General features: G+C 39.3%; 2 protein-coding genes across 2 annotated transcripts in view; both read left to right on the top strand.

Annotated features, from left to right (window-relative positions):
• LOC132448033 (ankyrin repeat and sterile alpha motif domain-containing protein 1B-like) overlaps window positions 1-1,683 on the top strand; it is a 67,918-nt gene extending 66,235 nt beyond the window's left edge. Inside the window, exons 13-15 of the mRNA XM_060039096.1 lie at window positions 17-23; window positions 482-508; window positions 1,546-1,683. Of these exons, the coding sequence (XP_059895079.1) occupies window positions 17-23; window positions 482-508; window positions 1,546-1,683 (172 nt within the window). The remainder of the gene's footprint in view (window positions 1-16; window positions 24-481; window positions 509-1,545) is intronic.
• cd36 (CD36 molecule (thrombospondin receptor)) overlaps window positions 1-27,862 on the top strand; it is an 86,699-nt gene that overhangs the window by 958 nt on the left and 57,879 nt on the right. The window lies entirely within an intron of this gene.

Here is a 27,862-nt window from a genome sequence, read left to right as displayed (position 1 = left end):
GATGTTCCACTCCCAGCCCAAAGGTACCGTGTTCGATCCCCAGTGTCCACCAGACTCACCTTTGACCTGAGTTGACCTTCATTGCTCCTGGGACAGAGAGATCAAAATGAGACAATAGAGAGAGTGAGAGAGAATATTTGAACGCGAGTGAGAGACAGAAGACTTTCTGTGTGTGTGTGTGTGTGTGTGCGTGTGTGTGTGTGTGTGTGTGTGTTACAGAATGTCAACAGGCAGCTAAAGGAATGCTTGAGGTGGATGTAATATTAATGCGGCACCAGGGTAGAGCAGGATGAACCGTGCAGGGTTTTACTTCAGTATACTGCAGTAAAACATGCGACAGCACAAACACATTAGTTGCACGGCGCTTACAAACACACACCAACCCACCAACGGGCAACACATAATCATTCATACGTATCTGTATGACAAATATGAATGGTCCTTAGAGGCTTTTAGTGTAACGTAACCTGTCCCTACACAGCACACTAACAACGAACTGAGGACAGAGGTAGGAGGGGAGAGAGAGAGAGAGAGAGAGAGAGAGAGAGAGAGAGAGAGAGAGAGAGAGAGAGAGTGAGAGAGAGAGAGAGAGAGAGAGAGAGAGAGAGAGAGAGAGAGAGAATTGCAGTGTTCACAGTCACATGGTCCACCCCCCAATCCTCTTCGAGCCAATCTGAGAATAAACCTTTGGATGGAAGAGAAATCGCCCCCGGCAACTAAGATAAGGAGCTTGTGGTTGGCTGAGGGAACGGCTACGGTGACGCTGCCAGCCAACAGCAGAAGGAGAACGAGGCGATGCTCGCTTCAAATGTTCTTTCCTCTGTTTTATTTTCGGAATTCCGACTTCCATAAATTGGTTAAACACTGAAGAAGAAAAAGATGAGAACTGGCTGTGATATCCACTGCAGATTGTAATAGTCAAATGAGCAGAGTCCAAGCGCATCCACAGGCACGGTGTGAGCTGCTCAGGTTTAGATGGAACATAAATCATCTTTATTAGCGTGCGGATCTGAATGCACAATGCATCTCCTTGCTTCTCCCTGCAGAGAGCGGGGTGGAATGCATTATGGGAGTCTTTGTCTCATACACCTCCTCCCCTCCTCCTCCTCCTCACCTCCACATCCTCCTCCTCCTCACCTCTTCCTCCCCACCTACACCTCCTAAACCTCCATCTCTTCACCTCCTCCTCCTCCTCACCTCCACCTCCTCACCTTTGCATACCTTAATGCCTTGTCTGCTTGACTGCATCATGAGCTTGTTTGAAGACTGAAGAATTCAACTTGAATATTTATTGGGAATGAGAATGTGTTGCTGAACCCGTGCAGTCGGTCACAGCAGGAGAGAAGATAGGGGAGAGGGGAGAGGGGAGAGAGGAGAGAGGAGAAGGGAGAAGGGAGAGGAGAGGGGAGGAGAGAGAGGGGAGAGGGGCGAGAGGAGAAGGGAGAGGAGAGGGGAGAGTTTGTCCATTGTCAGACTGAAACATATTCCACATCCTCACACTTCCGCTGTTCCTCTCTCCTCCTCCCTCTCCCTCCCCTTCCCCCCCCCCCCCCCCCCCCCCCCCCCCAGATGGAGCAGCCCTCCATGGACCAGAAGGCCCACGCCAACGTCCCCTGGATCCTTGAGCCCAGCCAAGAGGCCAAGAGGGGCGTCAACACAAAGTACGAGACCACTATTTTTTAACATACTCCCCCCCTCCCCCCCCCCCCCCACACTCCTGTGAGCGTGTGCCTTTTCAGAGCGTTGCCCAGGGCGCCCCCCCCCCCCCCCCCCCCCTTGCCTGGCCCCGCCCCCCCGGGGGCTCAAGCCATGCACGCCGCCACGCCCCCCCCCCGCCGGCAGAACAGAAACTAAAGCGAAAAAAACAAACGTTGGTTAGCCAAGCCTGTCGGCTGCATGATGACACTCTCTCTCTCTAGTTCTATCGCTCTCGCTCTCCCCCCCTCTCTCTCTCTCTCTCTCTCTCTCTCTCTCTAGCTCTCCCCTCTCCCCTCTCTCTCATCTCTCCTCTCTCTCGTTCTCTCTCTTTCTCTCTGGCCCGTGTTTTTCCCGCCTGCTGCAGGGCTGGTGCATGACCCTTGACCTCTGAACTCTTACCCTAGGGCCACAGTGCACTTTTCTTCTCCGCCCTCACCTGTAGGGTGAGCGGTGGCGTTCGGCACCTCCTAACGGCTGGTTAATCGGTCACGCTGCTCTGCTATTGGACGCCTGTCGTAACCGTTTAGGAAATTTAGAATGTTTTCTGTTTTCCATCGCAGTATATTATTTTTTGTTGCCGTTCTTTTATCTTTTTTATCCATTTTAGGCAACTTTTTTGGAAGCTAGCATCTTAACTTAATGATAGAGGCCATCAATGAAGATATGTTTTAGTTTAAAATCATAGGAGAGGCGATGTAGCAAAATTTATTTTTCATCACTACCTAATTTGACATGCAACGATTTATGGATTATTTAAGCCTTTTTCTATTATTTAAAATAAATTGTTTACAATTCTTACATTTCTTTAGCCATTTTAGCAAAAGCCAACATGACCCTCGAAATGGGATATGATTTAAACGCTCAAATGCTAACAAGGATAGCGTTAAATTGCTTCAACTTTTTACAACACAAAATGTGTCTACGAGCTTAACATTAGGAAATAGATTTTTGCTGGCTTCATTTATTTGCCAGCAATATTAGCTTGAAAAATATACAAAAACAAATATGTTGACATGATTGTGCGCGGGTTTGCTTGTGGCTTGTGCAGCGCATGGCGGCCATTTTGAGTTTGCGGAGGAAGGGGTGAGCGGTGCGGTGGCGTTAGATAAGTGATGTCATCTCGTTTGCAGGGCAATGCCGGATGCTCATGTCTATTACTGTGGAATGCAAAGAATGTAGCCAGCCCTAGACATGGACCTTTTCTCACACTCAATGCAAAAAAAAAAGGACTTCTGAGGACTCTGTTGGGGGGGGGGGTAAACTTTTCCAAAAAAGGACTGAAAAGTGTATTGCTAAACCCCGCAAATGTTTAAGGGTTGACTACACCTTCTTACCATCGATCATCCACATGCTAAAGCTTGACACGGCATCACATTGGACCAATAGACTACAACGTTGTACACAGACTCACACACACACACAAACACACACAGAGACACACACTAGACGGGCCACATCTCGACAGACGTCAGGTCTGTCAGCCATGAATGTACTCCTCTGAACGCAGCCTCAATGTTCTGCTCCTCCGAGCCCTAGGAACTGTTCTCTGTGGCCCACACGCGGATGACCTTTGAACTTTGAACTAAGTCACGGCCTCTGCGTGACAGAATTGCCTAACGGACGTTGGGCATCAAACCCGCGGCCTCAGAAGCACTATAATCTGGGATGTTTGAGGACTTCTTGTTTGCTCTGTCGATTTTTTTTTCTGTCTTTTTAGTTTGTTACAACACAGAGATTTTATGCATAAACAGACGATAATGTGATTGGACCAGATGCACCGTCTGTCCGCGCTGTGATTGGCTCACAGCGGATGGAACCCATAGAAATGGAAACCAACCCGCATCCAACATGAAAAAAAAAAGTATTCTATTGGTATTGCCCGACGTTTTAATGTTTAATATGAGAGTATTATATTACAATAATGATTATGATTATTCTTGTGCAATTCTTGTCTACTGTGGTCTTAATGTTACATTATTTTTCTATGATATGCTGAGTTTAAAAAAATATTAAAAACTTTAGGTTTCAGAACAATGGCGTCCTTTAAAAGTGTAAAAATAGTTCTATAAAGAGAGTGAATGTTTAAGACGGCTAGCTAACCCACTTCAGGTTCTTTACATGGGGCTCCACGTTGCTCGCTAGCAGATGTAATATTTTAAAGGCAGTTTTAAGGTATTATTTGGACAGCAATGTTATCCAGCTATAAAAATGTACATAGATATTTTGCCAACTCATTTGTTCATATGTGTAAAAGAAATAACTCCCAGCGACTGGCACTGGAAACAAGGTAAAGATAAAGAATAGATAATCTACTGTTGAGAGATTGTATTTTCAGTTCAAAGTGTTGAGGCGTTTACTGCTGACTCATGTACATAGGCTTGGGCTTCCAGCACACAGACTTTTGTAATTTGGGCCATTATTTATATCCTTGTAAAGCACACAGAATTAAACATGACTTGTACAACCATTGCTCCTGGACTGAGGCTGTTTGATTGCTGGTTTTGTGTGTTTGGATGCAGTGTATGCTTCTAATGATCCCAATGATCAATGCATGATAACTAAAGTCCCAAAGATCCGAGAAATGAAAGAGGTTTATATTCTGTGAGCGCTTGGTGCTTAGTGATCTTCTAGAGGCTGAGTGGTGGTTCATATACCAGTGGTTTAATTGTAGATTTGATGTTTACATTCAGTCAGATTCAGATCACTTTTATTTATATTTACACTGTAGGGATGGAAAGGTTAAAGTGGAACATCCAGACCATTATTCCCTATTCGCTATTCCCGGTTCAGGGTAGCTATTCCCGGTTCAGGGCATTACGTTTATTTCAGTTCACAAATTATGCCGTGCTCCCGGTCCCCAGTGACGTGCCTCGTCCCGGAGGATGGACTCCATATGTCTAAATATAGAAGTGTATACATATATTGGATAGTTAGTAACTGTAAGATAGTTTATAAAAACTGTAAGATAGTTTATAAAAACGAAGATAGTTTATAAAAACGAAGATAGTTTATAAAAACTGTAAGACAGCCCGAGAGCCAGGCCAGGTTTAAAAATCTGCTGAATCCTCCTTAGCTTTAGCTCTTTCATCACTTTATGAAACAATGTATCATAAGATTGCTGACAGATTTCAAATAAAAGACCGGAATATTCCCCCTGAATGATCTCATGGGGAGCGCTTGTTTTGATGTGTGGGTCGGTGGTGTCGGTGAGACCAGCGGTCCTGACTCCCTATAAGGATTGCGCTCCTCAAGTAGAGGACGGATCCAGAGGATCCTGACCACTCTGAGAGCTGCTCTGTCGATCCACGGATATCTGGAGGATCCACAGAACAATGCTGTGTCGTCATGGTGAGTACATTGTATACCATCTTCCTCCTGTTTTTCCCTCAACGGTAGCCCAAAATATATGGTGTGTGGAGTGGAGTTTTTCTTACAGCAAGCAATATATTATCACCTCCAGTCACAGAATTGAAGAATACATTTAAATTGTGATTCAGGGCCCTTATTGTGTGATTCCTGACAATGAGACAGATGGAATACAATACAAAAAACTTTGTTTATCCAATCTATAAGAGTTCACCATGCAATGAGGAGAGCTTTTGAATCCACCATGCAGTGAGGAGAGAGTTAGAGTTCACCATGCAGGCAGTGAGGAGACCTTTAGAGCCCACAACGCAGTGAGGAGACCTTTAGAGCATACAACGCACTGAGGAGACCTTTAGAGTCCACAACGCAGTGAGGAGACCTCCTCCTTTTTTATCGGCCGTCATCAAAAAAAACATAAGGGGTAACACTGTCGTTTTTTATCGGCCGTCATCAAATAAAACGTAAGGGGTAACACTGTCGTTTTTTATCGTCCGTCATCAAAAAAAACATAAGGGGTAACACTGTCGTTTTTTATCAAATAAAACATAAGGGGTAACACTGTCGTTTTTTATGGGCCGTCATCAAAAAAAACATAAGGGGTAACACTGTCGTTTTTTATCAAATAAAACATAAGGGGTAACACTGTCGTTTTTTATTCCCAGTCATCAAATAAAACGTAAGGGGTAACACTGTCGTTTTTTATCGTCCGTCATCAAAAAAAACATAAGGGGTAACACTGTCGTTTTTTATCAAATAAAACATAAGGGGTAACACTGTCGTTTTTTATCGGCCGTCATCAAAAAAAACATAAGGGGTAACACTGTCGTTTTTTATCGGCCGTCATCAAAAAAAACATAAGGGGTAACACTGTCGTTTTTTATCGGCCGTCATCAAAAAAAACATAAGGGGTAACACTGTCGTTTTTTATCGGCCGTCATCAAAAAAAACATAAGGGGTAACACTGTCGTTTTTTATCGGCCGTCATCAAAAAAAACATAAGTGGTACCACTGTCGTAGTTTATCAATAATGGGGCGGCTTAGCTCAGGACGTGGGGGGGTAACACTGTCGTTTTTTATCAAATAAAACATAAGGGGTAACACTGTCGTTTTTATCGGCCGTCATCAAAAAAAACATAAGGGGTAACACTGTAGTTTTTTATCAAATAAAACATAAGGGGTAACACTGTCGTTTTTTATCGGCCGTCATCAAAAAAAACATAAGGGGTAACACTGTCGTTTTTTATCAAATAAAACATAAGGGGTAACATTGTCGCTTTTTATCGGCCGTCATCAAAAAAAACATAAGTGGTACCACTGTCGTAGTTTATCAATAATGGGGTGGCTTAGCTCAGGACGTAGAGCAGTTGTCTTGTAACTGAGAGGTTGGTTGTTTGATCCCCAGCTCCTCATAACTGCGCAATTATAGTACAATTAAAAACATAAGGGGTAACACTGTCGTTTTTAATTCCCAGTCATCAAATAAAACATAAGGGGTAACACTGTCGTTTTTTATCGGCCGTCATCAAAAAAAAAATAAGGGGTAACACTGTCGTTTTTTATCAAATAAAACATAAGGGGTAACACAGTCGTTTTTTATCGGCCGTCATCAAAAAAAACATAAGGGGTAACACTGTCGTTTTTTATCAAAAAAAACATAAGGGGTAACACTGTCGTTTTTTATCAAATAAAACATAAGGGGTAACACTGTCGTTTTTTATCGGCCGTCATCAAAAAAAACATAAGGGGTAACACTGTCGTTTTTTATCAAATAAAACATAAGGGGTAACACTGTCGTTTTTTATCGGCCGTCATCAAAAAAAACATAAGGGGTAACACTGTCGTTTTTTATCGGCCGTTATCAAAAAAACATAAGGGGTAACACTGTCGTTTTTTATCAAATAAAACATAAGGGGTAACACTGTCGTTTTTTATCGGCCGTCATCAAAAAAAACATAAGGGGTAACACTGTCGTTTTTTATCAAATAAAACATAAGGGGTAACACTGTCGTTTTTTATCGGCCGTCATCAAAAAAAACATAAGGGGTAACACTGTCGTTTTTTATCAAATAAAACATAAGGGGTAACACAGTCGTTTTTTATCGGCCGTCATCAAAAAAAACATAAGGGGTAACACTGTCGTTTTTTATCAAAAAAAACATAAGGGGTAACACTGTCGTTTTTTATCAAATAAAACATAAGGGGTAACACTGTCGTTTTTTATCGGCCGTCATCAAAAAAAACATAAGGGGTAACACTGTCGTTTTTTATCAAATAAAACATAAGGGGTAACACTGTCGTTTTTTATCGGCCGTCATCAAAAAAAACATAAGGGGTAACACTGTCGTTTTTTATCGGCCGTTATCAAAAAAACATAAGGGGTAACACTGTCGTTTTTTATCAAATAAAACATAAGGGGTAACACTGTCGTTTTTTATCGGCCGTCATCAAAAAAAACATAAGGGGTAACACTGTCGTTTTTTATCAAATAAAACATAAGGGGTAACACTGTCGTTTTTTATCGGCCGTCATCAAAAAAAACATAAGGGGTAACACTGTCGTTTTTTATCGGCCGTTATCAAAAAAACATAAGGGGTAACACTGTCGTTTTTTATCAAATAAAACATAAGGGGTAACACTGTCGTTTTTTATCGGCCGTCATCAAAAAAAACATAAGGGGTAACACTGTCGTTTTTTATCGGCCGTCATCAAATAAAACGTAAGGGGTAACACTGTCGTTTTTTATCGTCCGTCATCAAAAAAAACATAAGGGGTAACACTGTCGTTTTTTATCAAATAAAACATAAGGGGTAACACTGTCGTTTTTTATGGGCCGTCATCAAAAAAAACATAAGGGGTAACACTGTCGTTTTTTATCAAATAAAACATAAGGGGTAACACTGTCGTTTTTTATTCCCAGTCATCAAATAAAACGTAAGGGGTAACACTGTCGTTTTTTATCGTCCGTCATCAAAAAAAACATAAGTGGTAACACTGTCGTTTTTTATCAAATAAAACATAAGGGGTAACACTGTCGTTTTTTATCGGCCGTCATCAAAAAAAACATAAGGGGTAACACTGTCGTTTTTTATCGGCCGTCATCAAAAAAAACATAAGGGGTAACACTGTCGTTTTTTATCGGCCGTCATCAAAAAAAACATAAGGGGTAACACTGTCGTTTTTTATCAAATAAAACATAAGGGGTAACACTGTCGTTTTTTATTCCCAGTCATCAAATAAAACGTAAGGGGTAACACTCGTTTTTTATCGGTCGTCATCAAAAAAAACGACCGATAAAAGGTTGGTTGTTCGATCCCCAGCTCCTCCCATCTGCGCAATTATATTACAATTAAAAACATAAGGGGTAACACTGTCGTTTTTTATCTGCCGTCATCAAAAAAAACATAAGGGGTAACACTGTTGTTTTTTATCAAATAAAACATAAGGGGTAACACTGTCGTTTTTTATCGGCCGTTATCAAAAAAACATAAGGGGTAACACTGTCGTTTTTTATCAAATAAAACATAAGGGGTAACACTGTCGTTTTTTATCGGCCGTCATCAAAAAAAACATAAGGGGTAACACTGTCGTTTTTTAACGGCCGTCATCAAAAAAAACATAAGGGGTAACACTGTCGTTTTTTATCAAATAAAACATAAGGGGTAACACTGTCGTTTTTTATGGGCCGTCATCAAAAAAAACATAAGGGGTAACACTGTCGTTTTTTATCGGCCGTCATCAAATAAAACGTAAGGGGTAACACTGTCGTTTTTTATCGTCCGTCATCAAAAAAAACATAAGGGGTAACACTGTCGTTTATTATCAAATAAAACATAAGGGGTAACACTGTCGTTTTTTATTCCCAGTCATCAAATAAAACGTAAGGGCTAACACTGTCGTTTTTTATCGTCCGTCATCAAAAAAAACATAAGGGGTAACACTGTCGTTTTTTATCGGCCGTCATCAAAAAAAACATAAGGGGTAACACTGTCGTTTTTTATCGGCCGTCATCAAAAAAAACATAAGGGGTAACACTGTCGTTTTTTATCGGCCGTCATCAAAAAAAACATAAGGGGTAACACTGTCGTTTTTTATCAAATAAAACATAAGGGGTAACACTGTCGTTTTTTATGGGCCGTCATCAAAAAAAACATAAGGGGTAACACTGTTGTTTTTTATCAAATAAAACATAAGGGGTAACACTGTCGTTTTTTATCGGCCGTCATAAAAAAAAACATAAGGGGTAACGCTGTCGTTTTTTATCAAATAAAACATAAGGGGTAACACTGTCGTTTTTTATTCCCAGTCATCAAATAAAACGTTTTTTATCGGCCGTCATCAAAAAAAACATAAGGGGTAACACTGTCGTTTTTTATCAAATAAAACATAAGGGGTAACACTGTCGTTTTTTATTCCCAGTCATCAAATAAAACGTAAGGGGTAACACTGTCGTTTTTTATCGGTCGTCATCAAAAAAAACATAAGGGGTAACACTGTCGTTTTTTATCGGCCGTCATCAAAAAAAACATAAGGGGTAACACTGTCGTTTTTTATCGGCCGTCATCAAAAAAAACATAAGGGGTAACACTGTCGTTTTTTATCAAAAAAAACATAAGGGGTAACACGGTCGTTTTTTATCGGCCGTCATCAAAAAAAACATAAGGGGTAACACTGTCGTTTTTTATCGGCCGTCATCAAAAAAAACATAAGGGGTAACACTGTCGTTTTTTATCCAAAAAAACATAAGGGGTAACACTGTCGTTTTTTATCGGCCGTCATCAAAAAAAACATAAGGGGTAACACTGTCGTTTTTTATCGGCCGTCATCAAAAAAAACATAAGGGGTAACACTGTCGTTTGTTATCGGCCGTCATCAAAAAAAACATAAGGGGTAACACTGTCGTTTTTTATCAAATAAAACATAAGGGGTAACACTGTCGTTTTTTATCAGCCGTCATCAAAAAAAACATAAGGGGTAACACTGTCGTTTTTTATCAAATAAAACATAAGGGGTAACATTGTCGCTTTTTATCGGCCGTCATCAAAAAAAACATAAGTGGTACCACTGTCGTAGTTTATCAAAAATGGGGCGGCTTAGCTCAGGATGTAGAGCAGTTGTCTTGTAACTGATAGGTTGGTTGTTCGATCCCCAGCTCCTCCTAACTGCGCAATTATAGTACAATTAAAAACATAAGGGGTAACACTGTCGTTTTTTATTCCCAGTCATCAAATAAAACATAAGGGGTCACACTGTCGTTTTTTATCGAATAAAACATAAGGGGTAACACTGTCATTTTTTATTCCCAGTCATCAAATAAAACGTAAGGGGTAACACTGTTGTTTTTTATCGGCCGTCATCAAAAAAAACATAAGGGGTAACACTGTCGTTTTTTATCAAATAAAACATAAGGGATAACACTGTCATTTTTTATTCCCAGTCATCAAATAAAACGTAAGGGGTAACACTGTCGTTTTTTATCGGCCGTCATCAAAAAAAACATAAGGGGTAACACTGTTGTTTTTTATCGGCCGTCATCAAAAAAAACATAAGGGGTAACACTGTCGTTTTTTATCAAAAAAAACATAAGGGGTAACACTGTCGTTTTTTATCGGCCGTCATCAAAAAAAACATAAGGGGTAACACTGTCGTTTTTTATCAAAAAAAACATAAGGGGTAACAATGTCGTTTTTTATCGGCCGTCATCAAAAAAAACATAAGGGGTAACACTGTCGTTTTTTATCGGCCGTCATCAAAAAAAACATAAGGGGTAACACTGTCGTTTTTTATCAAATAAAACATAAGGGGTAACACTGTCGTTTTTTATCAGCCGTCATCAAAAAAAACATAAGGGGTAACACTGTCGTTTTTTATCGAATAAAACATAAGGGGTAACATTGTCGCTTTTTATCGGCCGTCATCAAAAAAAACATAAGCGGTACCACTGTCGTAGTTTATCAAAAATGGGGCGGCTTAGCTCAGGATGTAGAGCAGTTGTCTTGTAACTGAAAGGTTGGTTGTTCGATCCCCAGCTCCTCCTAACTGCGCAATTATAGTACAATTAAAAACATAAGGGGTAACACAGTCATTTTTTATTCCAAGTCATCAAATAAAACGTAGGGGGTAACACTGTCGTTTTTTATCGGCCGTCATCAAAAAAAACATAAGGGGTAACACTGTCGTTTTTTATCAAGAAAAACATAAGGGGTAACACTGTCGTTTTTTATCAAAAAAAACATAAGGGGTAACACTGTCGTTTTTTATCGGCCGTCATCAAAAAAAACATAAGGGGTAACACTGTCGTTTTTTATCAAATAAAACATAAGGGGTAACACTGTCGTTTTTTATCAGCCGTCATCAAAAAAAACATAAGGGGTAACACTGTCGTTTTTTATCAAATAAAACATAAGGGGTAACATTGTCGCTTTTTATCGGCCGTCATCAAAAAAAACATAAGTGGTACCACTGTCGTAGTTTATCAAAAATGGGGCGGCTTAGCTCAGGATGTAGAGCAGTTGTCTTGTAACTGATAGGTTGGTTGTTCGATCCCCAGCTCCTCCTAACTGCGCAATTATAGGACAATTAAAAACATAAGGGGTAACACTGTCGTTTTTTATTCCCAGTCATCAAATAAAACATAAGGGGTCACACTGTCGTTTTTTATCAAATAAAACATAAGGGGTAACACTGTCATTTTTTATTCCCAGTCATCAAATAAAACGTAAGGGGTAACACTGTCGTTTTTTTATCGGCCGTCATCAAAAAAAACATAAGGGGTAACACTGTCGTTTTTTATCAAATAAAACATAAGGGGTAACACTGTCGTTTTTTATCAGCCGTCATCAAAAAAAACATAAGGGGTAACACTGTCGTTTTTTATCAAATAAAACATAAGGGGTAACATTGTCGCTTTTTATCGGCCGTCATCAAAAAAAACATAAGTGGTACCACTGTCGTAGTTTATCAAAAATGGGGCGGCTTAGCTCAGGATGTAGAGCAGTTGTCTTGTAACTGAAAGGTTGGTTGTTCGATCCCCAGCTCCTCCTAACGGTGCAATTATAGTACAATTAAAAACATAAGGGGTAACACAGTCATTTTTTATTCCAAGTCATCAAATAAAACGTAGGGGGTAACACTGTCGTTTTTTATCGGCCGTCATCAAAAAAAACATAAGGGGTAACACTGTCGTTTTTTATCAAGAAAAACATAAGGGGTAACACTGTCGTTTTTTATCAAAAAAAACATAAGGGGTAACACTGTCGTTTTTTATCGGCCGTCATCAAAAAAAACATAAGGGGTAACACTGTCGTTTTTTATCAAATAAAACATAAGGGGTAACACTGTCGTTTTTTATCAGCCGTCATCAAAAAAAACATAAGGGGTAACACTGTCGTTTTTTATCAAATAAAACATAAGGGGTAACATTGTCGCTTTTTATCGGCCGTCATCAAAAAAAACATAAGTGGTACCACTGTCGTAGTTTATCAAAAATGGGGCGGCTTAGCTCAGGATGTAGAGCAGTTGTCTTGTAACTGATAGGTTGGTTGTTCGATCCCCAGCTCCTCCTAACTGCGCAATTATAGGACAATTAAAAACATAAGGGGTAACACTGTCGTTTTTTATTCCCAGTCATCAAATAAAACATAAGGGGTCACACTGTCGTTTTTTATCAAATAAAACATAAGGGGTAACACTGTCATTTTTTATTCCCAGTCATCAAATAAAACGTAAGGGGTAACACTGTCGTTTTTTTATCGGCCGTCATCAAAAAAAACATAAGGGGTAACACTGTCGTTTTTTATCAAATAAAACATAAGGGGTAACACTGTCGTTTTTTATCAGCCGTCATCAAAAAAAACATAAGGGGTAACACTGTCGTTTTTTATCAAATAAAACATAAGGGGTAACATTGTCGCTTTTTATCGGCCGTCATCAAAAAAAACATAAGTGGTACCACTGTCGTAGTTTATCAAAAATGGGGCGGCTTAGCTCAGGATGTAGAGCAGTTGTCTTGTAACTGAAAGGTTGGTTGTTCGATCCCCAGCTCCTCCTAACGGTGCAATTATAGTACAATTAAAAACATAAGGAGTAACACTGTCGTTTTTTATTCCCAGTCATCAAATAAAACATAAGGGGTCACACTGTCGTTTTTTATCAAATAAAACATAAGGGGTAACACTGTCATTTTTTATTCCCAGTCATCAAATAAAACGTAAGGGGTAACACTGTCGTTTTTTATCGGCCGTCATCAAAAAAAACATAAGGGGTAACACTGTCGTTTTTTATCAAATAAAACATAAGGGGTAACACTGTCGTTTTTTATCGGCCGTCATCAAAAAAAACATAAGGGGTAACACTGTTGTTTTTTATCGGCCGTCATCAAAAAAAACATAAGGGGTAACACTGTCGTTTTTTATCAAAAAAAACATAAGGGGTAACACTGTCGTTTTTTATCGGCCGTCATCAAAAAAAACATAAGGGGTAACACTGTCGTTTTTTATCGGCCGTCATCAAAAAAAACATAAGGGGTAACACTGTCGTTTTTTATCAAAAAAAACATAAGGGGTAACACTGTCGTTTTTTATCGGCCGTCATCAAAAAAAACATAAGGGGTAACACTGTCGTTTGTTATCGGCCGTCATCAAAAAAAACATAAGGGGTAACACTGTCGTTTTTTATCAAATAAAACATAAGGGGTAACACTGTCGTTTTTTATCAGCCGTCATCAAAAAAAACATAAGGGGTAGCACTGTCGTTTTTTATCAAATAAAACATAAGGGGTAACATTGTCGCTTTTTATCGGCCGTCATCAAAAAAAACATAAGTGGTACCACTGTCGTAGTTTATCAAAAATGGGGCGGCTTAGCTCAGGATGTAGAGCAGTTGTCTTGTAACTGAAAGGTTGGTTGTTCGATCCCCAGCTCCTCCTAACTGCGCAATTATAGTATAATTAAAAACATAAGGGGTAACACTGTCATTTTTTATTCCCAGTCATCAAATAAAACATAAGGGGTCACACTGTCGTTTTTTATCAAATAAAACATAAGGGGTAACACTGTCATTTTTTATTCCCAGTCATCAAATAAAACGTAAGGGGTAACACTGTCGTTTTTTATCGGCCGTCATCAAAAAAAACATAAGGGGTAACACTGTCGTTTTTTATCAAAAAAAACATAAGGGGTAACACTGTCGTTTTTTATCGGCCGTCATCAAAAAAAACATAAGGGGTAACACTGTCGTTTTTTATCGGCCGTCATCAAAAAAAACATAAGGGGTAACACTGTCGTTTTTTATCAAATAAAACATAAGGGGTAACACTGTCGTTTTTTATGGGCCGTCATCAAAAAAAACATAAGGGGTAACACTGTCGTTTTTTATCGGCCGTCATCAAATAAAACGTAAGGGGTAACACTGTCGTTTTTTATCGTCCGTCATCAAAAAAAACATAAGGGGTAACACTGTCGTTTTTTATCAAATAAAACATAAGTGGTAACACTGTCGTTTTTTATGGGCCGTCATCAAAAAAAACATAAGGGGTAACACTGTCGTTTTTTATCAAATAAAACATAAGGGGTAACACTGTCGTTTTTTATTCCCAGTCATCAAATAAAACGTAAGGGGTAACACTGTCGTTTTTTATCGTCCGTCATCAAAAAACCATAAGGGGTAACACTGTCGTTTTTTATCAAATAAAACATAAGGGGTAACACTGTCGTTTTTTATCGGCCGTCATCAAAAAAAACATAAGGGGTAACACTGTCGTTTTTTATCGGCCGTCATCAAAAAAAACATAAGGGGTAACACTGTCGTTTTTTATCGGCCGTCATCAAAAAAAACATAAGGGGTAACACTGTCGTTTTTTATCAAATAAAACATAAGGGGTAACACTGTCGTTTTTTATTCCCAGTCATCAAATAAAACATAAGGGGTAACACTGTCGTTTTTTATCAGCCGTCATCAAAAAAAACATAAGGGGTAACACTGTCGTTTTTTATCAAATAAAACATAAGGGGTAACATTGTCGCTTTTTATCGGCCGTCATCAAAAAAAACATAAGTGGTACCACTGTCGTAGTTTATCAAAAATGGGGCGGCTTAGCTCAGGATGTAGAGCAGTTGTCTTGTAACTGAAAGGTTGGTTGTTCGATCCCCAGCTCCTCCTAACTGCGCAATTATAGTACAATTAAAAACATAAGGGGTAACACTGTCGTATTTTATTCCCAGTCATCAAATAAAACATAAGGGGTCACACTGTCGTTTTTTATCAAATAAAACATAAGGGGTAACACTGTCATTTTTTATTCCCAGTCATCAAATAAAACGTAAGGGGTAACACTGTCGTTTTTTATCGGCCGTCATCAAAAAAAACATAAGGGGTAACACTGTCGTTTTTTATCAAAAAAAACATAAGGGGTAACACTGTCGTTTTTTATCGGCCGTCATCAAAAAAAACATAAGGGGTAACACTGTCGTTTTTTATCAAATAAAACATAAGGGGTAACACTGTCGTTTTTTATGGGCCGTCATCAAAAAAAACATAAGGGGTAACACTGTTGTTTTTTATCGGCCGTCATCAAATAAAACGTAAGGGGTAACACTGTCGTTTTTTATCCTCCGTCATCAAAAAAAACATAAGGGGTAACACTGTCTTTTTTTATCAAATAAAACATAAGTGGTAACACTGTCGTTTTTTATGGGCCGTCATCAAAAAAAACATAAGGGGTAACACTGTCGTTTTTTATCAAATAAAACATAAGGGGTAACACTGTCGTTTTTTATTCCCAGTCATCAAATAAAACGTAAGGGGTAACACTGTCGTTTTTTATCGGTCGTCATCAAAAAAAACGACAGATAAAAGGTTGGTTGTTCGATCCCCAGCTCCTCCCATCTGCGCAATTATAGTACAATTAAAAACATAAGGGGTAACATTGTCGTTTTTTGTCGGCCGTCATCAAAAAAAACATAAGGGGTAACACTGTTGTTTTTTATCAAATAAAACATAAGGGGTAACACTGTCGTTTTTTATCGGCCGTCATCAAAAAAAACGTTTTTTATCGGCCGTCATCAAAAAAAACATAAGGGGTAACACTGTCGTTTGTTATCGGCCGTCATCAAAAAAAACATAAGGGGTAACACTGTCGTTTTTTATCGGCCGTCATCAAAAAAAACATAAGGGGTAACACTGTCGTTTTTTATCAAATAAAACATAAGGGGTAACACTGTCGTTTTTTATGGGCCGTCATCAAAAAAAACATAAGGGGTAACACTGTCGTTTTTTATCGGCCGTCATCAAAAAAAACATAAGGGGTAACACTGTCGTTTTTTATCGGCCGTCATCAAAAAAAACATAAGGGGTAACACTGTCGTTTTTTATCAAAAAAAACATAAGGGGTAACACTGTCGTTTTTTATCGGCCGTCATCAAAAAAAACATAAGGGGTAACACTGTCGTTTGTTATCGGCCGTCATCAAAAAAAACATAAGGGGTAACACTGTCGTTTTTTATCAAATAAAACATAAGGGGTAACACTGTCGTTTTTTATCAGCCGTCATCAAAAAAAACATAAGGGGTAGCACTGTCGTTTTTTATCAAATAAAACATAAGGGGTAACATTGTCGCTTTTTATCGGCCGTCATCAAAAAAAACATAAGTGGTACCACTGTCGTAGTTTATCAAAAATGGGGCGGCTTAGCTCAGGATGTAGAGCAGTTGTCTTGTAACTGAAAGGTTGGTTGTTCGATCCCCAGCTCCTCCTAACTGCGCAATTATAGTACAATTAAAAACATAAGGGGTAACACTGTCGTATTTTATTCCCAGTCATCAAATAAAACATAAGGGGTCACACTGTCGTTTTTTATCAAATAAAACATAAGGGGTAACACTGTCATTTTTTATTCCCAGTCATCAAATAAAACGTAAGGGGTAACACTGTCGTTTTTTATCGGCCGTCATCAAAAAAAACATAAGGGGTAACACTGTCGTTTTTTATCAAAAAAAACATAAGGGGTAACACTGTCGTTTTTTATCGGCCGTCATCAAAAAAAACATAAGGGGTAACACTGTCGTTTTTTATCAAATAAAACATAAGGGGTAACACTGTCGTTTTTTATGGGCCGTCATCAAAAAAAACATAAGGGGTAACACTGTTGTTTTTTATCGGCCGTCATCAAATAAAACGTAAGGGGTAACACTGTCGTTTTTTATCCTCCGTCATCAAAAAAAACATAAGGGGTAACACTGTCTTTTTTTATCAAATAAAACATAAGTGGTAACACTGTCGTTTTTTATGGGCCGTCATCAAAAAAAACATAAGGGGTAACACTGTCGTTTTTTATCAAATAAAACATAAGGGGTAACACTGTCGTTTTTTATTCCCAGTCATCAAATAAAACGTAAGGGGTAACACTGTCGTTTTTTATCGGTCGTCATCAAAAAAAACGACAGATAAAAGGTTGGTTGTTCGATCCCCAGCTCCTCCCATCTGCGCAATTATAGTACAATTAAAAACATAAGGGGTAACATTGTCGTTTTTTGTCGGCCGTCATCAAAAAAAACATAAGGGGTAACACTGTTGTTTTTTATCAAATAAAACATAAGGGGTAACACTGTCGTTTTTTATCGGCCGTCATCAAAAAAAACGTTTTTTATCGGCCGTCATCAAAAAAAACATAAGGGGTAACACTGTCGTTTGTTATCGGCCGTCATCAAAAAAAACATAAGGGGTAACACTGTCGTTTTTTATCGGCCGTCATCAAAAAAAACATAAGGGGTAACACTGTCGTTTTTTATCAAATAAAACATAAGGGGTAACACTGTCGTTTTTTATGGGCCGTCATCAAAAAAAACATAAGGGGTAACACTGTCGTTTTTTATCGGCCGTCATCAAAAAAAACATAAGGGGTAACACTGTCGTTTTTTATCGGCCGTCATCAAAAAAAACATAAGGGGTAACACTGTCGTTTTTTATCAAATAAAACATAAGGGGTAACACTGTCGTTTTTTATTCCCAGTCATCAAATAAAACATAAGGGGTAACACTGTCGTTTTTTATCAGCCGTCATCAAAAAAAACATAAGGGGTAACACTGTCGTTTTTTATCAAATAAAACATAAGGGGTAACATTGTCGCTTTTTATCGGCCGTCATCAAAAAAAACATAAGTGGTACCACTGTCGTAGTTTATCAAAAATGGGGCGGCTTAGCTCAGGATGTAGAGCAGTTGTCTTGTAGCTGAAAGGTTGGTTGTTCGATCCCCAGCTCCTCCTAACTGCGCAATTATAGTACAATTAAAAACATAAGGGGTAATACTGTCGTTTTTTATTCCCAGTCATCAAATAAAACATAAGGGGTCACACTGTCGTTTTTTATCAAATAAAACATAAGGGGTAACACTGTCATTTTTTATTCCCAGTCATCAAATAAAACGTAAGGGGTAACACTGTCGTTTTTTATCGGCCGTCATCAACAAAAACATAAGGGGTAACACTGTCGTTTTTTATCAAAAAAAACATAAGGGGTAACACTGTCGTTTTTTATCGGCCGTCATCAAAAAAAACATAAGGGGTAACACTGTCGTTTTTTATCGGCCGTCATCAAAAAAAACATAAGGGGTAACACTGTCGTTTTTTATCAAATAAAACATAAGGGGTAACACTGTCGTTTTTTATGGGCCGTCATCAAAAAAAACATAAGGGGTAACACTGTTGTTTTTTATCGGCCGTCATCAAATAAAACGTAAGGGGTAACACTGTCGTTTTTTATCCTCCGTCATCAAAAAAAACATAAGGGGTAACACTGTCGTTTTTTATCAAATAAAACATAAGTGGTAACACTGTCGTTTTTTATGGGCCGTCATCAAAAAAAACATAAGGGGTAACACTGTCGTTTTTTATCAAATAAAACATAAGGGGTAACACTGTCGTTTTTTATTCCCAGTCATCAAATAAAACGTAAGGGGTAACACTGTCGTTTTTTATCGGTCGTCATCAAAAAAAACGACAGATAAAAGGTTGGTTGTTCGATCCCCAGCTCCTCCCATCTGCGCAATTATAGTACAATTAAAAACATAAGGGGTAACATTGTCGTTTTTTATCGGCCGTCATCAAAAAAAACATAAGGGGTAACACTGTTGTTTTTTATCAAATAAAACATAAGGGGTAACACTGTCGTTTTTTATCGGCCGTCATCAAAAAAAACGTTTTTTATCGGCCGTCATCAAAAAAAACATAAGGGGTAACACTGTCGTTTGTTATCGGCCGTCATCAAAAAAAACATAAGGGGTAACACTGTCGTTTTTTATCGGCCGTCATCAAAAAAAACATAAGGGGTAACACTGTCGTTTTTTATCAAATAAAACATAAGGGGTAACACTGTCGTTTTTTATGGGCCGTCATCAAAAAAAACATAAGGGGTAACACTGTCGTTTTTTATCGGCCGTCATCAAATAAAACGTAAGGGGTAACACTGTCGTTTTTTATCGTCCGTCATCAAAAAAAACATAAGGGGTAACACTGTCGTTTTTTATCAAATAAAACATAAGGGGTAACACTGTCGTTTTTTATCGGCCGTCATCAAAAAAAACATAAGGGGTAACACTGTCGTTTTTTATCGGCCGTCATCAAAAAAAACATAAGGGGTAACACTGTCGTTTTTTATCGGCCGTCATCAAAAAAAACATAAGTGGTACCACTGTCGTAGTTTATCAATAATGGGGCGGCTTAGCTCAGGACGTGGGGGGGTAACACTGTCGTTTTTTATCAAATAAAACATAAGGGGTAACACTGTCGTTTTTATCGGCCGTCATCAAAAAAAACATAAGGGGTAACACTGTAGTTTTTTGTCAAATAAAACATAAGGGGTAACACTGTCATTTTTTATTCCCAGTCATCAAATAAAACGTAAGGGTTAACACTGTCGTTTTTTATCGGCCGTCATCAAAAAAAACATAAGGGGTAACACTGTCGTTTTTTATCAAATAAAACATAAGGGGTAACACTGTCGTTTTTTATTCCCAGTCATCAAATAAAACGTAAGGGGTAACACTGTCGTTTTTTATCGTCCGTCATCAAAAAAACCATAAGGGGTAACACTGTCGTTTTTTTATCAAATAAAACATAAGGGGTAACACTGTCGTTTTTTATCGGCCGTCATCAAAAAAAACATAAGGGGTAACACTGTCGTTTTTTATCGGCCGTCATCAAAAAAAACATAAGGGGTAACACTGTCGTTTTTTATCGGCCGTCATCAAAAAAAACATAAGGGGTAACACTGTCGTTTTTTATCGGCCGTCATCAAAAAAAACATAAGGGGTAACACTGTCGTTTTTTATCAAATAAAACATAAGGGGTAACACTGTCGTTTTTTATTCCCAGTCATCAAATAAAACATAAGGGGTAACACTGTCGTTTTTTATCAGCCGTCATCAAAAAAAACATAAGGGGTAACACTGTCGTTTTTTATCAAATAAAACATAAGGGGTAACATTGTCGCTTTTTATCGGCCGTCATCAAAAAAAACATAAGTGGTACCATTGTCGTAGTTTATCAAAAATGGGGCGGCTTAGCTCAGGATGTAGAGCAGTTGTCTTGTAACTGAAAGGTTGGTTGTTCGATCCCCAGCTCCTCCTAACTGTGCAATTATAGTACAATTAAAAACATAAGGGGTAACACTGTCGTTTTTTATTCCCAGTCATCAAATAAAACATAAGGGGTCACACTGTCGTTTTTTATCAAATAAAACATAAGGGGTAACACTGTCATTTTTTATTCCCAGTCATCAAATAAAACGTAAGGGGTAACACTGTCGTTTTTTATCGGCCGTCATCAAAAAAAACATAAGGGGTAACACTGTCGTTTTTTATCAAAAAAAACATAAGGGGTAACACTGTCGTTTTTTATCGGCCGTCATCAAAAAAAACATAAGGGGTAACACTGTCGTTTTTTATCGGCCGTCATCAAAAAAAACATAAGGGGTAACACTGTCGTTTTTTATCGGCCGTCATCAAAAAAAACATAAGGGGTAACACTGTCGTTTGTTATCGGCCGTCATCAAAAAAAACATAAGGGGTAACACTGTTGTTTTTTATCGGCCGTCATCAAAAAAAACATAAGGGGTAACACTGTCGTTTTTTATCGGCCGTCATCAAAAAAAACATAAGGGGTAACACTGTCGTTTTTTATAAAAAAAAACATAAGGGGTAACACTGTCGTTTTTTATCGGCCGTCATCAAAAAAAACATAAGGGGTAACACTGTCGTTTGTTATCGGCCGTCATCAAAAAAAACATAAGGGGTAACACTGTCGTTTTTTATCAAATAAAACATGAGGGGTAACACTGTCGTTTTTTATCAGCCGTCATCAAAAAAAACATAAGGGGTAACACTGTCGTTTTTTATCGGCCGTCATCAAAAAAAACATAAGGGGTCACACTGTCGTTTTTTATCAAATAAAACATAAGGGGTAACACTGTCATTTTTTATTCCCAGTCATCAAATAAAACGTAAGGGGTAACACTGTCGTTTTTTATCGGCCGTCATCAAAAAAAACATAAGGGGTAACACTGTCGTTTTTTATCGGCCGTCATCAAAAAAAACATAAGGGGTAACACTGTCATTTTTTATTCCCAGTCATCAAATAAAACGTAAGGGGTAACACTGTCGTTTTTTATCGGCCGTCATCAAATAAAACATAAGGGGTAACACTGTCATTTTTTATTCCCAGTCATCAAATAAAACGTAAGGGGTAACACTGTCGTTTTTTATCGGCCGTCATCAAAAAAAACATAAGGGGTAACACTGTCGTTTTTTATCGGCCGTCATCAAAAAAAACATAAGGGGTAACACTGTCGTTTTTTATCAAGAAAAACATAAGGGGTAACACTGTCGTTTTTTATCGGCCGTCATCAAAAAAAACATAACGGGTAACACTGTCGTTTTTTATCAAAAAAAACATAAGGGGTAACACTGTTGTTTTTTATCGGCCGTCATCAAAAAAAACATAAGGGGTAACACTGTCGTTTTTTATCGGCCGTCATCAAAAAAATAAATAAGGGGTAACACTGTCGTTTTTTATCGGCCGTCATCAAAAAAAACATAAGGGGTAACACTGTCGTTTGTTATCGGCCGTCATCAAAAAAAACATAAGGGGTAACACTGTCGTTTTTTATCGGCCGTCATCAAAAAAAACATAAGGGGTAACACTGTCGTTTTTTATCGGCCGTCATCAAAAAAAACATAAGGGGTAACACTGTCATTTTTTATTCCCAGTCATCAAATAAAACGTAAGGGGTAACACTGTCGTTTTTTATCGGCCGTCATCAAATAAAACATAAGGGGTAACACTGTCATTTTTTATTCCCAGTCATCAAATAAAACGTAAGGGGTAACACTGTCGTTTTTTATCGGCCGTCATCAAAAAAAACATAAGGGGTCACACTGTCGTTTTTTATCAAATAAAACATAAGGGGTAACACTGTCATTTTTTATTCCCAGTCATCAAATAAAACGTAAGGGGTAACACTGTCGTTTTTTATCGGCCGTCATCAAAAAAAACATAAGGGGTAACACTGTCGTTTTTTATCGGCCGTCATCAAAAAAAACATAAGGGGTAACACTGTCGTTTTTTATCAAGAAAAACATAAGGGGTAACACTGTCGTTTTTTATCGGCCGTCATCAAAAAAAACATAACGGGTAACACTGTCGTTTTTTATCAAAAAAAACATAAGGGGTAACACTGTTGTTTTTTATCGGCCGTCATCAAAAAAAACATAAGGGGTAACACTGTCGTTTTTTATCGGCCGTCATCAAAAAAATAAATAAGGGGTAACACTGTCGTTTTTTATCGGCCGTCATCAAAAAAAACATAAGGGGTAACACTGTCGTTTGTTATCGGCCGTCATCAAAAAAAACATAAGGGGTAACACTGTCGTTTTTTATCAAATAAAACATAAGGGGTAACACTGTCGTTTGTTATCGGCCGTCATCAAAAAAAACATAAGGGGTAACACTGTCGTTTTTTATCGGCCGTCATTAAAAAAAACATAAGGGGTAACACTGTCGTTTTTTATCGGACGTCATCAAAAAAAACATAGGGGATAACACTGTCGTTTTTTTATCGGCCGTCATCAAAAAAAACATAAGGGGTAACACTGTCGTTTTTTATCAAATAAAACATAATGGGTAACACTGTCGTTTTTTATTCCCAGTCATCAAATAAAACGTAAGGGGTAACACTGTCGTTTTTTATTATAACTTCAATTTATTTTGAGTAATCTCATTGGTCGATAACTACATTTTTGACATGAGATACAGAAAGATAGAAAGGAGCTGATAGAGAGAGAGACAGTACAGGAAAAGAGAGTGAGAAAGAAAGTAGAGGACAGACAGAGAGAGAGACAGTAGAGGACACAGAGAGAGCGACAGTAGAGGATGGAGAGAGGGACTGTAGAGGACCGAGACAGAGACAGTTGAGGACAGGAGCCAGACAGTTGCTGGTAGCTGTGCTCGCTAGCATGTCTAATCACAGCCATGCTAGCTGCACTAAGCTGCTTATGTCATCGCCTCAACCCAACGTGATGATGAGCACGACGTGTCAGCCAGCCCACCAGCTCTGGAGGAGGAGGTGGTGAGGGAGAGAGAGAAGGTGTAGACCTGTGTCTTTAAAGGGAATTACCTCTCAAATTGTTCTTTCAAAGGAAACGGAGATAAGCCAAGTACCTTGGGCGTCTGTGTCATTAAACTGCTACTTCAGGTGCTGGTGGAGTCTGAGGCATCGCCTCACATTACCCAGACCGCTTAGGGGAACACGGGCCTCCGTCTGTTGTTGCTGAGCGTGTGATTGTTGTGAAGCTGAACCGACCGCCTGCGGTTGAATCACGTGTTTCCACTAGCAGGTCGTTTAGCCCCGATCGACGACCTGAAAACGTACTGAGCACGGAGACGGAGAGGTCCTCAGAACACGATGATGCAACATGAATTAGCATGCATACACACAGAGCCTCAGGCCCGAGGCGAGACACTCAGAGGCGTTCCGCCCGTCAGCCCTCTGTCCCAGATCGTCTCTCCGCTAAACGTCTGAACTCGCTCCAGTTATCAGTGCTTCGTGTTCCAGGACTCAGGCTCAGCTCCCACGCTCCCGTCCTCCTCATCACCACTCTCTGCTCCTTTAGATTCATCCTGGAATCTTCTGCCTACTCCTGGTGATAGCCAGCGTCATTCCACACAATGAATATCAAGAATAATCCGTAATCAAAAGGATGGGGATCAATATCATTATTATTCATAATCAAATCAAGAACTGATGAAACAAACAGATCAGTTCTAAATAATTGTTTTAATCCAACAGGAAAAGGCTTGCTTAACAAAGCATGGAACATGAGATCCTCTCCTGCCGACACTTGACATTGCTCAGGTCGTCAACCTCCTCATGAGATGTTGAATAACCTCCAGGTGGCTGTCTCTTCATGTGTATCTGCGTTGGTGATCCGATGCTCTTTAACATCCATCAGGATCTCATCCTGCTGCTGTTTCTACACACTAACGGCCTCACAATTAAAGACTTCTTCAGACCCTCACTAACGATGTGTGGTTGTAGCGCTATAGGGTGTGAGGGCAGCGGTATGGTCCAGCCTACTGATCCGGAGGTGAGTGGAAGAGAACTAGGATCTTGGTTGAACAAAATAGACAAGAACAAGAGAACACAGAAATAGAAAGAAGGTGCAAGGCAAGCTTAGATAGAAAAAGAGAGCCATGTTCCAGATCAGTTAGTCAGAAAGACAGTCGAACAGGCAGCTGAGCCAAGGTCTCTCTCACACACACACACACACACACACACACACACACACACACACACACACACACACACACACACACACACACACACACACACACACACACACACACACACACACACACACACACACAGGTTTAAGGGTTGCAGGAACAAAGACAGATATTTTTAGTAGTTTAGTTTATTTATCTACTTTTATTTTAAGTATATTTTGTGTCTAGGGAACTTGCAAATTAAGAATTTCATTGCCCAGTGTAAACTATGTTTCCATTGTGTATATGACAATAAACGATCTGGTATCTTGTATCAAATAGATGAAGCCTGTTGTTTCATGCGAATTAATTCATTTTTGTGAATGAGTTTTAGTGTGAGAAAACATGACCACGTCTCCATTACCCTGACGCTCGCTCCAGACTCACCCCGGTAGGATCAACACCTCTTCTAGGATGACTCCTCTGAGGAAAGGAGACGTTAGCAGGAATATGAGGAGGAAGAGAATGGTGAAGAGGATGAGGAAGAGGCGGCAGAAGAGAATGAAGAGGGGGAAGAAGAGAAGGTAGATAATGATGAAGAGGAGACGGAGGAAGTGGAGCAGAGTGTTTAAGCACCACCAACAGCTTTAATTACTGTCTAGGGAATGATTAACGACTGAGAAGGGACAAGAATAGCATACTTAAAAGCATATAGGAAACGATTGAGACTAACTGCACAGATTACTGCTTCAGAGAGGAGAGGGGGAAGAGGTGGTTATCTGATTTATTTTAAATATACCTTTATATATAGCGTATGATATATTTTTAATGTACCTTTATATATAGCATCTGATTTATTTGAAATATACCTTGAAGAAGAGCAGTTGGCGTAAAAGTCAATAACAAATCAATCGATCCCAGTGTACCTTACTGTGTTTTTAGTACATCTGTATTGGAGTCCCTCTGATATCAGTGTAGCGGACAGTCGAGAGACGGCCTTTCTGTTCAGTGACCTGAGGTGGAAGCTGTTTTCAGAGGACATTTAGTCCTTCTGGGTCTCACTACCTGGTACAGCGTTTCTGGTCCATCCATTCTCCTTGGCCCCTTTTGAAGTTAGGATTATGAATATGGAATGAAAACACAAATCTACCGACCAAGTTTTTTTTATCACCGGATAAAACATTAGAGGGTTGATCTTTCTCTAAATTAATTAAAAGCAAAACTTGAAAAAATGGGGATACAATCAAAGAATAAAAATAATATATTTGGTTTGTAATTTCAAAAATAAACAAGTTATACATTCGGCCAAACATCCAACATGTCACAATAACAAAAGAACAATAACCAAATAACCAAATTTTCCATAACAACATTCAAAACTGGGTGAGGCGGAGCCTTCTTTCCTCAGGCCTCCCTCCAAAGCCACGCCCCCAAAAACAGGTGACTAGCCCGCTAGCTTAGCAACAGGTCTGCTGGCCTGGTGGAAGACTGCGGTGATGCTCAACGAGGGCAGGCAGACAAAAAGGCCCAGAGTCATCCACTGGGGCCAATCGGATGACTGAAAGGTAAAGTGGAATCCTACAGATATGACAAAAAGCTTTCTGGAGGTAAGATTTAAGTTATTGTTTTAGTAACCATGTGATGCACTGTGAGAATATCCTGTGTCGGCCAATTTAGATTTACCAATTGCAAGCAAAGAACTTAATAAAGACAAACATGACTTATGTCTGAATATTTTATTGTGTATGTGCCAAACATATAAAAAACAACAACAGTGAAACAGCCCGATTAAACCTGAGTAGATGTTAGCATTCACTCATTGATGAGTTAAAGTAGTACTAACCCTTACGATGAGTTGGATAGATCTAACCCTCATGATGAGTAGGGGTTAGTAGTACTACTAGCCCTCATTGATGAATTAGGGTAAGTAGTACTAACCCTTATTAATCCCTGTGACTGTTTGGTTTTCCGCCAACAAGCACCAATTTGATGAGCGATATTCAGTCAAATATCTTTTTTATTGTCTTTGATTACATGCCATAAGTCCAGGAATAAATGATCCATCAACTGCAGAGCGTGTTCTACTCTGAAGGACTTCAACACGTCCACCAAAGAATTTAAGATAAAAAGTCGCAAAAGTTCAGAGGCTGTGATTGGCTCAGCGGTAAGACACGTTGGTCGAGCTGAGCGGCTGAGGACCAACCCTCACCCTGTCATACACTTGGCTCAGACAGAAACAGGAATCAGAATTGCATTCGCAGAAGCAGCTTGATACACAAAATGCTGTCCAAAAGTAAAAAAAAACGAATCCTTTCATAAAAGATTTCAAATTGATGGAAGTTGAATATAAAAGCAAAGAGGAGAAATTATCCCAGAAGCTGCCCAAAGTAGCAATAGGATTGTCTATTATAATAACCCTAACCCTAACCCTTTCTTATTAAAGGTAAAGACAGCACATCCATTGTGTTGCGTCTTAAGGCTTCGCTGCATTAGTCACATATACAGGATTCACCTGAGAAGCTGCTACATGAAAACCTAATCCACCACCCTAACCCTAACCCTTACCTAAACCTCCAGCTTTTAGACCCTGGCACATGGTCAACGTCACAGTGAAATTCATAAGTTAACTAGAAACATCCCAGCAGACTGGAGCAGAACGACCAGTGGATACGACAGCACGACACACGTCAGCGTGTTCACAACACTGGGCTTGGATTTCAAAGACCACTCTACCTCCCAGAACCCTGACGTGGATCACAAGGCCGCAGGAATCACATCCATCCAACGATTCCATCGCTCTTAGATTCAGATCAACCCTTTGGTATCTCAAATAACAAAATCAAGGAATCATGCAACTTAAAAAAATATCAATATAATACACTCAGAGAGGCTCCTCCCCCATCGGGTGTAAAGGCTCCTCCCCCATCGGGTGTAAAGGCTCCTCCCCAATCGGGTGTAAAGGCTCCTCCCCATCAGGGGGAAAGGCTCCTCCCCCCAGTCCACCATCGGGGGTAAAGTCCTCATTTTAGAGGGTTTGCTGGTGGGCACT

This window comes from Gadus macrocephalus, chromosome 19 (assembly GCF_031168955.1).
Source record: "Gadus macrocephalus chromosome 19, ASM3116895v1".
Classification (NCBI taxonomy): Eukaryota; Metazoa; Chordata; class Actinopteri; order Gadiformes; family Gadidae; genus Gadus; species Gadus macrocephalus.
The sequence above is the reverse complement of the archived record's forward strand: the minus strand, read 5'-3'. Positions and strand labels throughout refer to the sequence as shown.